Source organism: Zeus faber, assembly GCF_960531495.2.
Source record: "Zeus faber genome assembly, chromosome: 9".
Lineage (NCBI taxonomy): Eukaryota > Metazoa > Chordata > Actinopteri > Zeiformes > Zeidae > Zeus > Zeus faber.
The window spans coordinates 4,483,948-4,497,036 of NC_137197.1; the positions used below are offsets into that span (position 1 = coordinate 4,483,948).

Sequence of the window (13,089 nt, forward strand, 5' to 3'; positions counted from 1 at the left end):
TCGATCTCCTCCGGTGGTTCTTGAAAATATTCAGTTTCATCGTCACATTAAGTTTGAAATCCGCTGTTTGAAATGTTCTCCAAGTCTGAGATAATATCAGATTCAGCGTCGCTGTCGTTCTCATCGTCGCTGTTAGAGAACTGGCTGATCATCGCGGAAGATAAAGTCCAGTACGCACTGCTTGCACTGACTTGGATCTATCGCACTGGTCAGATTAAGGTCCGAGATATGATTCAGAGCTTCTGCCACCCGCTTCGCGTAATCCATAAGGATACGAAGAAGAAAGTTTTCACAGACAAGTGAGACCGAAACACCCCCGTGCTGCGCTCTAACCGTCGGTTTACGGAAGTGACGTAGGTGCGTGATGCGAAGATTTCTTCTTCTATGCAGTTTCACAACAATGGCTCTGTGTGTGTGAGTGGAATATGGAGGAATTATCTTCACCTGGACGCTCGCATTAAAGCAAACAATAGATTAGCGTTGTTCAGCGCTGTTCAACATCTTGGTAAGTGAACTCTTTTTCCCTGTGTAATCTAACGCGAATATTTACCTGCACACAGTTGAAAAATCGAATTTTCCTTCAAGAAAGGTTTTTTCAACTTATGTGGCTGCTCCTGGCCTTTTTAGAAATGCGCAAGATGGGGTTTTTTTCTGCGGTGGGTCGAAGAAACATCTCTATGAACTGAAGTACATTATCGCCATTGATAGGCTAAGGGTTAGTTATCATCCATCGATCAATCTATCTATCGCAAATCTATCGATCCATCCAGCCATCCATCCACCCATCCATGCATCCATCCATCCATCCGCCCATCCATCCATCCATCTATTTGGTGTGACGTGGCGGGGACCCACCATTGTGTGCTGACACATGTAGGGATTGGTCTGTGACGTCGTCCATGTTTTTTAGTGGAATCTAATTTTAAATTCATCTTCCAACTTCAAAACTTAATCTCTTTAATTCCACCGTAGAAAGCAGTAACGATGGTTAGTCATCGCAGGGTGATTGGCAATCAGCCGTTAGTGTCCGCTATAAAAGAAACAGGTCTGACTCCCGGCAGGAGAGAGAGAGAGGAGATTAAAACTATAAGCTTCGGACTATAAGGTTCGGATTGTAAATCTGTGTTTTATTCACCACACTAATCTGTCCAAAGTGGAAAAAACAGACCTCCTTTTGATCTTCCCTGTGGTGGAAAACTAGTTGGCTGTTATTATTGTGGTGTGGGGATGGGGTGGTTTGAGCATCCACACCTGACCTGGATCTAGGTAATTGGGATCAAAGTGGCTGCATACCTGTTGCTTGTTGGTTGGGCTCACCCTCATCCCCACACACACTCAGGAGAGGAGCCTGTGGAGCGGATGAGCTCCATAACCAGAGCACCATCACCAGAGGACCATCACATGAAGACCATCACCAGGGGACCATCACAAGTGACCATCACCAGAGGGCCATCACCAGAGGACCATCACCAGAGGACCATCACATGAAGACCATCACCAGGGGACCATCACAAGTGACCATCACCAGAGGGCCATCACCAGAGGACCATCACCAGAGGACCATCACATGAAGACCATCACCAGGGGAGCATCACATAGGACTATCACCAGGGGACCATCACTAGGGCACCATCACATGAGGACCACCACCTGGGGACCATCACCAGGGGACCATCACCATGACACCATCACCAGAGGATCATCATCCGGGGACCATCACCAGGGGACCATCACCAGAGGACCATCACCAGGGCACCATTACCAGAGGACCATCAGTAGGGCACCAATCACCAGGGGACCATCACCAGAGGACCATCACCAGGGCACCATCACCAGGGGACCATCACCAGATCACTAGAGGACCATCACCGGAGGACCATCACCAAGGGACCATCACTGGACAAGCTCCAGTGTCTGATGAAAGGTTTGACTCCCGACTCCTGAGTCATTTTGAAGATTTGTTTGCTATGAATGAATGGTTGGTGATTTGAAGTTCAGGAATACTTTCTGAGAAGTGATTTGAGGGAATAAGAACCTGTCTGAGAGGAAGACGCTACGTTGAAGCTAAAAAGAGTCAATGAGTCACTCAAGCCATCCACTGACCTTTATACAATGGACCTAGATCCCACTGGATCCCCACTGCACGAGCCGCAACACTGACTCATTTCAAATGAAATATTACTTAATATCCAATATAGTCTCTCCTCCTTCCTACTGGTCTACCTGTCTGTGCTCGGCCATTTTGACTTGCCCTTCAAACAGAGTTCAAACTCGCAGACGAACACCCCTACTACACCTTCTACTGCCAGACCTCCTAAATCTACTCCTACGTTCCACACTTGACAACTTTCCACTCGCTGGCGGGAACCTTTGATCCGAGTTGTAATTAGATCCGCCTTTGACGAGGCGGGGATTTTATGGGGGGGGCGCAGCCCGGCGTGGCATCACACTACCAGCTTCTCCGCTATGACGGCCTCTCTGGAGTGGCGAGGAGAGCGGCTAATGCGATCATCCGTGGATCTTAAGAGTCATTAGACGGTTTCCTGCATGCTCAGAAGCTGGGAAGCCACCGGACGCACACGCCCGGTCCATCAGCTGCGCCTTATCACCTTAATAACGTCTGACAGGTGTAACCAGGCAACAGGGCAAAAAAAAGCATTTAATGAATGGCACATAGGAGCTTCTACGTGATCATTAGCTTACATTCACATGCAGGATTTATTAGCGGGTGACAGCTGCTCTCCCAAAGGAGCACTAGCATTGTAGTGTAGCCGTCGCTTGCTTGAAAGCGGTATTGCTGGAGCGGCACAGAGTTTCCCAACATGAGGGTCTGGCTCCCCTGGGGGGGTCCGTGCCCTGCTCAGGTGAGGCCATGATTGATGGAATCTGGGAAATATCTGAATTGAATTACAATTTGGTTTTTCGTGCTTATGAATGATAATCGCCTCATTGAATGACACTGATAACGTATTTGCAGCCTTTTAGATTTCAACGGTAATTTATCAACGAACGACCTCAAAAGAGGAAATGCTGTGAGTCCTTGAAAAAACACTTTGGGTTGCATGTTGTGTATGAAAGGTGTTATACTAGAAGGCAAGAAGGTCCTGGGTTCGATTCCCGCCTGGGGCGCTGTTGGCACCGTGCTCCAGGCAGGTTATCTCCCAAATAGGAGACTTTCTGTGTGGAGTTTGCATGTTCTCCCCGTGCTCACATGGGGTTTCCTCCACCTCACGTCAGTAAGGACCCCCCCAAAAAACATGCACCCATCATGGTCTGACCAGCGATGGACATTTATCACCTGGTCCCCGGGCGCGTCCACGTACGCTGCCCACTGCTCCTGGCTGTGCCCCCGGAGGAAGGACAAGCCAGGATGGTTAAATGCAGAGAATCCATTTCACCGACCACAATCCAAAGCATGTGTGTGTTGTAATGTGTGGTGTGCTGTGTGACAAATAAAGATTGTTCTTCTTCTTCTTCTACTAATAAAGGTTATTATTATTATTATTATTGTTATAATTATTATTTATAGCGGCAGAATTATCAAGGTTTAAAATTGCATTTATTGTTAGGCGCAAATGTCTTTTTTGTTCTTTTTATGGCACTATCATAGAAATATAAGCTTGTATTATTGCCCACCCATCCATCCATCCATCCATCCATCCATCCATCTATCTATCTATCTATCTATCTATCTATCTATCTATCTATCTATCTATCTATCTATCTATCTATCTATCTATCTATCTATCTATCTATCCATCCACCCATCCACCCATCCATCCATCCATCCATCTATCTATCTATCTATCTATCTATCTATCTATCTATCTATCCATCCATCCATCCATCCACCCATCCACCCATCCACCCATCCATCCATCCATCCATCCATCCATCCATCCATCCATCCATCCATCCATCCATCTATCTATCTATCTATCTATCTATCTATCTATCTATCTATCTATCTATCTATCTATCTATCTATCTATCCATCCATCCATCCATCCATCCATCCATCCATCCATCCATCCATCCATCCATCCATCCATCTATCTATCTATTCATCCATCCATCCAGGGGGGTCTCACCTCCCAGGAGATCACCAGCTCGTGCCTCCGTCCGCTGCCTCCGCTCACGTTCGCCGGCGCCACAGAAGGAACTGCGAATAAAAAGCGCGAACAAATAAAAAACAGGGATGTAAACGAGCCACTTATCGTCTTTTCCGCTCGAGAGCACGACCGACACGATTCCGGGACGTTTTGGAAAAAATGGAAACAATAACGCTCCACTCGTGAGACAATTGGCTGCGATTAAGCATCCGGCGTTCAGCGTGAGGTTCTCAGGGAGACTGGAGGAAAATGGCAGCGGATACAGTGATTAGTCTGTTAATTAGTGAGTTAATTACACCGAGGAGCGAGGACGTTATAATCGGCCGCCTTCCAGCGACCTCTGACCTTTGTGATTATTTGGTTTTATGGACGGGGGGGGGGCAGCGCTGTCACAGACGGTTTCCCGGCGTCGTAAATACTTTAAATACTTTATTTCTCCGCCGTGTCTTGGCCCTGGAGGGCAGGGAGGAAGGCTCGGCTCGGAGCGCTCGGCTTGTCCCGGGGTCGTGTAAGCGGCTTATTTCCCACTTCCTGCCAAATTAAAACCCGGCAGGTGGACAATGGAGACGGAGCCAACGAAGCGAAGAGCGCATCGGCACCGTCAGCGGGAGGAGCTCGAGGAACGCTGCGGAGGGGGGGGGGTGGAGAGCTATTTTCTGTCCACGTGGGGTCAGGGGAGGCTCTGCCTACTTTGGGATTATAAGAAGATCATTGGATTGACCCAGCATACTCATTTAGATCATTCATGAGAGTATTACATTTTTATTTTGAAAATACCTCATCAAATTTATATGGTTGATAAAATTGGGCTGCTTGAAATAATGACATTTATGGAGGGGGGTGGGGGGGGGGTATCATCTCTCTCACCTGCCTCCCTGGTCCTTCCCCCCCTGGAGGGGGCGCTTGGGTCCCCGGTGCCGATGGCGTTGCTGGCCACCACCCGGAACTCGTACTCCACCCAGGGGTTCAGCTGCACCGCCATCGCAGACTCCATGTCGCCCGTCACCGGCTCCGGGTCTGAGGAGCAAAGGTTAAGGATTCCTTCAATTAAGAATGACCTAGTACATAGTCTGTCTGTCTGTCTGTCTGTCTGTCTGTCTGTCTGTCTGTCTGTCTGTCTGTCTGTCGGTCTATCTATCTATCGAGCCATCTATCTATATTTCTATTCATTTGGATGGAAAAACACCTTGATGTCTGTTATACACAATGTTCATACGATGTCATTTCAAAGTGTTTTGGGGAAACCGTTGCTATGGGTAACCAGGCAGGTCTGGATGCTGCTTGCAGGAATAAAGTAAATAGCCTGCAGCTCGCAAATCACCCAGAATACCAATATCATCCTGCTATACGTTAGGCATCTTGATGTAATCACTACGTTCAAGTGGGGGGGGGCTTTTATTTTGAAATGCAGGTCCCACACACTGTGCATTTCAAACAGGTTGGAGCTAATCTCTGCACTCCAGGTTCTTCTTGTAACACACTGTGTCAGTCGTGCACGGAGAGCGTACCCACGACGAGCTAACGGGGGAGTGTGCATGTGGGGGCGTGCAGGTGGGGCGTGTGCGTGGGGGTGTGCACGTGGCTAACAAGCTAGCGTTGCAGCTTAGCGTCTTATCGCCACTCCTCAAACAGCTGATAGCTGTGTTTGGGACCTGAACCCGTTCTCCGGTCAGCAGGCGTCTCCGGGGGTCCTAATTGTCTTTCATCAAATGAAACCTTGTCTGCCGTTAAAAGGAATGTCTGCAAAGTGTGATTTATTTATTTATCCCTGAAGTATTCTGGCCCGTGATTTATTAACTCTGCTTTTATTCTTCACCACAGATTAGGATGGATTGCACGTCGCTCACAGAGCCGTCCACTCGGAGCCTAAATGATCACAATTGATTGGGGTTTTTTTCATCTCGACGCAGAAGTTATGGTCACTGCGTCTTTGACAGGAATAACAAAATTTCCTTTGTTATTTCAAGATTAATGGAAAACTAAACTGTGAAGTAAAAACTTCACAACAAATTCAAACCAGTTGAAGTTATAACTCTGCTGGGCTTCATCAAACAAAAGCCATGTATACATATACATTTATAATTTGTATATATTTTAAAAATAGAAATATATAATTTTTGAACAGATGTTATACATAATTAAATAGTTGCTACCAACATTTCAGTGTACCATGTTGTTTTTTAATGTAATGTATTAATTTAAAGCACGTTTTTGAGTTGCATGTTATGTATGAAAGGTGCTATGCAAATAAAGGTTATTATTATTATGGATATTATTATTATTGGTTTTATTTATTATTTTTATTGGTTTTAATTATATTATTAATCTATTATTGATATTGCTATTATTGCTAATATACATTTTAATTCATTTGTGATTAAGGTGGTATTCATAAAGTGGAAATTTCTTGCCAACTCCCAAAGAAAATGTAAATATTACACATTTTTTAATCGCTTCAGACATTGAAACATAGAACTGCTTAAAATAGCATCAGTCCCGAGTTCAGCCAATCAGGGTTATTGATCACCTGTGCGGACGGTCTGCCAGCCCAGGGAGAAGGGGCTGCGGGCCTGCAGGTTGTAGGTGCTGATGGGGCTGTGGTTGTCCAAGCCGCGGCTCCAGGACAGCGTGGCCGTGGTGTCGCTGATCTCCTCCACGATGACCACGCCCGGCGGCCCGGGGGGGCCTGGGAGGGGGGGCAGGGCGGGGGAGAGAGAGAGGGGGTCAAATGGTGGGAAGGGGCTGGGAGGGTCTTCAAAGGTCAGTGGGTTAAAATACCCTTTTTATCAAGCCACTCAGGTTCGCTATAACATTGATTAAGTAATTCATGTATTATTATTTCATTTTTATCGTATTTATTTATTATTAATTTCAGAACTCTCTGTATTCAATTGTTTAAATGTTTTGTTTTTTTTACGTTATCTTCCTCACTATTCAAATGGACTTATTAAATGTGCTTTAATCTGCTGCATTTAGTTTTAATTATTTTACACATTTATCCGTCTTTTATGTGTATTTTAATTCTGTGAAGGACTTTGTACCCTGTGTTTCGGAACTGGTATCAAAATATCTAGTCAGGAACCAGCAAACGACGGCCGACGACCATCGCGTTGTTGCCCAGGGAAAGTTTAAACGTTTTGACGTCGTTACAGTACAGTACATGTTTGTTACTGCATTTCAGACACAAAATAAAAAGGTCTGAATCATGCGCTGCGTCACACAAAGCAATAAAAAAAATCTGGATTCTATTTTCTTCTCCTCTCAAGATGCATTTCAATATTCAAGAGGTTTATTCGTCACATACATATACAAACTTTCATACATATATGCAGTGAAATGTAATGCAACGCACCCGGTGATTACACACAATATGTTCTAGACAGAACACAGTAGCTACCTAAACATTTATTTCTACTAGACCAACTAACTGATTACTAAAACGTAATACACAGTAAGTCAGAATAATATTTTATAGAATAAAATAAAAATATATAGAATAAAATAAAATAAAATGGACTAGATAAAGGGAATAGGCTTACATATATGGGATAGACTTATGTTTATGGGATAGGCAATTATGTAAATACAGATATGTGCATTGAAGTGGCATGTGAATAAAGTGAGGTAGTGTTTGTGGGATAATACAGTACAGTATACAACAGTACGGCGCAGCAATACGGTAACACCGAACAACCCAGAACAGTGACACAGAACAGTATGCTACATACAGTACAGAAGGTAGTGGAGCCTATGTGTGTGGCTCAGTGAGGACCCCTGGTGAGGTCAGCGTTGACAGTTCTTATGGCTTGAGGAGGAAACTCCGTCTCAGTCTCTCTGTTCTCACTGTGTGACTGTGGAGGTGCTTGCCCGACCGCAGCTGGAACAGCCCATTGATGGGGTGATGAGGATCCTTCATGATCCTGTGAACTCTGCTACTACACCTGCTCGTATATAAGTCCTGCAGGGAGGGGAGGGTAGTTCCAGTGCTACGTTCAGCTGAACGCACCACCCTCTGCAGGGCCCGCCTCGGCATTTGTGACGGCGGCTGGCGTTCTGGGTCTCAAGTGCAGGCCAAGGTCATTTTTCAGTTTTTTGCAAATTATGAAAGCGCAGGACGTGAGCTTTGAAAATATTTGGAGAAGATTATTCTTATTTGAAGGTTGGTTCAACTAATCTCCTAGAGCAGTTAAAAAAATCCCCTGAAAGATCTTGAAGTGTTTCACCCTTCAGAGGCAGGTAAAGGGCGGGATCAACAGCCGGTAACAGCTGTGTGTGAAATGTGTGGTTTAAAAAAAATAACACATGAAAAGATATGACACTCTCCCTAAGTATGTTATTTTTTCATTTTTCGTTACGATTTATTTAAATCATTAATCCATAAAAATATTGGGAAATGCATAATGCCAGTCAATCCTTTTATTTTGTTTTAAGTTTAAGGGTTTGTTTTTTTTATTCTAGGTTCATTCTCACTCTAGCAGCATGACCCCTCTGTTATCCGGTAACTTATCAAAGTTCCCATTTCCTGCATCTATTGTTTTATACAATGACAGTTTGAAGAAAGGGGCACTTTTCAGAACTTTCGCTTTTGGAACCAATCACCAGACAACATTTAGCAGAATGCACATGGCGGCGCGCCTCCACCCATTTGCGTTCCGGGAGTGGGTGTTTCCTGGGCGCGCCACCGCCACCCGCCACCCGCCGCCCGCCCCCCGCCGCCCGCCGTCAGTTCCACCGCACAATTGAGAGCTTGTGCCGCCCCTCCTGTCATCGTCCATCACGGCACCGACACGATGTGTTTTCACGGAGAGATGCGGAATTTCCTGCTGTGGTGTTTATTTGTTGTTGTTGTTGTTTTGTTCTGGAGGTGACGTCGGCTCCTCCTCTTGGTGTCCACTGAGCCGGCAAGACGACCCGGTGTCGTCCGGGTTGATTCATCAGGTTATTTCATCCGGACGCCTCTTTCACTGACTCGGCTCGACATGACACTGCATATGGAAGGAGGACCTTGATGTGCGCGCGTGGGACCGTCAGATCGACGTTCCTGCCGCATCTCCCAGCTCAACAACGGGCGAGCGACTCAAAAACCCCGTTTCCAGAGAAACTGGAGGAACGTCAGCACGACTGGGGGAGAACATCACGCAATGTGAATGTCCTGCAGCCCGCCGCTCACGTTTGAATCCCGTCTCGTCTATTTCCAAAGACTCGATCCTAAAAACTGCAGTCGGTTCTTCAACATTCAAACTTTGGTAATATGCAAAAAAAACAAAAAACCTCTCGTGTTGATTTGCGAGACGAGTTTGCCGAAGTGGTTCACCTTTGTTAGAAAACGCCACAAGGGCCGTTCAAGGACTGTTCAAGGACCGTTCAAGTACCACCAAACCCCCCAAAATAATGATCATACAGTTATCACCACACCAGGAGCGACATTGCCAATAATAATAGAAATAATAACAATAATTATAATTACCGACACCTTGCCGTAAAGAAAATCAGACCAGCGGGCGTGTCCACCGGAGCCTTTAACGGGCGGCAGTAAATTGTTTTATTTGAGAAATCAGTCGGTCCAGATCCCACCGATCGTAAAACACAACATGAGGACCAGAATTTATTTGTTAAATTACTTTTTATTTACGTTTAAATTTTGACATTTAATGACGGTATTACATGATAAGTTAAAGGCAGTATGGCAGCTTTTATCTAAACTCATCTTGTGCATAGATCGGTTTTTGTGTATTCTGCATACTTGAGAATATTGTTTTATATTTGTCTATTTTCTATGTACGTCTGGTTATTTTTTCTTATTTTTATTTTCATTCCAAAAATCTTCAGTTTGTTTTCTTTTTGGATACTTGGATACCTGGCATCTGCGAACGTACTTATTAAATAATAAACAGACTGTAATTCCAACATCTTTATTCTGATAACTCCAAACCCCCGACTCTGGCTTTGGGACAGGGACGAAGGGGGTTGGGTGGTGACTCACCTCGCACCAGAAGCTCCGCCTCGGCCGACACGGTGTCGGCGCTGGTGTGGGCGCGGCAGCCGTACTTCCCAGCATGCTTCAGGAGGATGCTGCGGATCATCAGGTCCACCGTGGACGACTGCTGCAAACACCGACAAAAAAAGAGCGCTGATGAGCTAATTTTATTAATAAAATCAGAAAAGAAATAACACAATGCAGTGAATACTATAAAATATTAATAACAATCCAAAAAATATAGAATAAAGTATGAACAGCGAAAATGATGGCATCCGGTATTAACCGCCAGTCAACATAAAAAGCGTTTCCATCTTGAAGCGGCTCAGTGTGAGATCCTCGCTAAACTCTCTGACTCGGTTTGACTCGGTGTCAGGATGGAAACCAGAGGGGGAATAACTCAAGGACCACAGACAGGTGTTCAGCTCAGCGCCTGATTAAAAATACAAAGCGTACGTGGAGATGTCACCCTAAATAATTGGTCTGCGGTGCACGGGGGCCGCTGGACGTGCGGAGCGAGGTGGGGGGGTGGGGTTTTTCTATTTTTCTATCTATTTTATTTTATTATTTCATCCTTAAACTGATCCATAAACTCTGATTTTTTATTTATGGCTTCTGATATTTGCTATTTTTTAAATTCTATATGCATTTCAGATTTTTTGACATTGATTATTCTGGGGAGAGGACGATCAATCGTCGTGAGTTGGTGGTGTTTATAATTAGAATATTACCTCCGGCGAAAAACACAGAGGGAAAAAAACGAAAAAAAACAAATATTTATTTATTATTATTATTTATTGGTTATTTTCAGCGCTGAGACTCCTTTGTGCTGCTTCTCCGCACTCAATATTTACAACATCAATTATGTCCGACCTCTAAATATCTGTCTTTATTTCTGTATTTCAGACAGGTCAGATCACCAGCAGCACTGCAAAGAAAAAATGCAAAATGAAATGTTTTGAAGACGTTCCTGTCTGTCAGCGATACACACTGAAAGAAAACATTACAATTAAATTAAATACAATTAATATGAAAAGATAGACATAAATACATGAAAAGATAAAACTTCTCAGCCCTCACTCGAAACGCTGTCTCCAAAGTGATATTTTAAGGTTTAAAAATGGATTAGATTAAACTTCTCTATAGAGAGAAAGACAGAGAGGGACTGATAGAAAGATAGATGGATAGAAAGATAAATAGACGGACAGACAGACAGACAGATAGATAGATAGATAGATAGACAGACAGACAGATAGATACTTACTCTTGCTCTTACTGTCTGGATGTATTCAAAATGGCCTCCGGCCTGCTGGAATGTGATTGGCCGCTGGTTGAAGAGCCACTGGAAGGCCACGTCCAGCGAGGTGTCGTGGTTTGCCCGGCAGCTCAGCACCACGCTCTCTCCCACCGTCACCTCCACCCGGCTGGGGCTCAGCTCCACCCGCATGGGCTCTGCAAGCACAAAGCTGAGGCACCGTCACCGCACAACAACCTGACAACCTGACACGAAAACTCAGCCACCAACACAACAACCCAGAGACCGTACACGACGAACCAAAAGACAACGCAGCAACCCAACACGACAACCTGGCACGACAACCCGGCACGACAACCCAGCAACCCAACACGACAACCTGGCACGACAACCTGGCACGACAACCCAGCAACCCAACACGACAACTTGGCAAGACAACCCGGCACGACAACCCAGCAACCCAACACGACAACCTGGCACCACAACTCAGCAACCCAACATGACAACCTGGCGCGACAACCCAGCAACCCAAAACGACAACGCGACAAGCTGACACAAAAACCCAGAAAGCCAACACGACAACCCAACCAGCAACCATGAAAACCCAGCAACCCAACACAACAACCCGACAACCTGACAAACTGACACGAAAATCCAGCCACCAACATGAAAACCCAACAAGCCGACATGACGACCTAGCATCCCAACACAACAAGGCAACACGACAACCCAGCAACCCAATACAACAAGCCAACACGACAACCCAGCAACCCAACACGACAACCCAGCAGCCCAACACGACAATGCGACAACCTGAAACGAAAACCCAGCAAGCCAAGACGACAACCAAGCAACCCAACACGACAAACAAACATGGCAACCCAGCAACCCAACACGACAACACAGCATCCCAACAAGATAACGCGACAACCTGACACGACAACCCAGCAACCCAACACGACAACGCAGCAACCCAATACAACAATCCGACAACCTGCGGGACAACCCAGAACCCCAACACGATGATGCCACATCATCATATTGGGTAATATGATGATGCCACAACTTGACACGACAACTCAGCAAACCAACAGGACAACCCGGCAACCCAACATGGCAACCCAGCAACCCAGCATGACAATCCGACAACCTGACATGACAACCAAGCAACCACAACAACCTAGCAACCCAACATGACAAGCCTACAAGACAACGCAACAACCCAACACGACGATGCCACAACCCAACACGACAACATAACAATATATCACGACAACCAACACGACAACCCAACACGAAAATCCAGCGACCCAACACGACAACACATCACGACAACCAAAACTACAACCTAAGACAACAACGCAGCAACCCAACACAACAATCCAACATGACAACCCAGCAACCCAACACGACAACACGTCACGACAACCAAAACTACAACCTAAGACAACAATGCAGCAACCCAACACGACATCACAGCAACCCAACACGTCAACACATCAAGACAACCAAAACTACAACCTAAGATGACACCGCATCAACCCAACACGACAACCCAGCAACCCAACTCAACGATGCCACAACCCAACACGACAACATAACAACATATCACGACAACCAGCAATACAACCCAACACGAAAATCCAGCAACCCAACGCAACAATCCAACACGACAACCCAGCAATCCAAAACGACAACCCAGCAACTCAACACAGCAACCCAACACCCATTGCCCCAGTCGCTTG

General features: G+C 45.6%; 1 protein-coding gene across 1 annotated transcript in view; it reads right to left on the reverse strand.

Annotated features, from left to right (window-relative positions):
• Window positions 1-13,089, reverse strand: part of cntn5 (contactin 5) — a gene marked incomplete at both ends in the record, with an annotated part of 129,213 nt that overhangs the window by 15,778 nt on the left and 100,346 nt on the right. Inside the window, 5 exon segments of the mRNA XM_080007323.1 lie at window positions 4,092-4,162; window positions 4,980-5,129; window positions 6,640-6,798; window positions 10,096-10,216; window positions 11,354-11,541. Of these exon segments, the coding sequence (XP_079863449.1) occupies window positions 4,092-4,162; window positions 4,980-5,129; window positions 6,640-6,798; window positions 10,096-10,216; window positions 11,354-11,541 (689 nt within the window).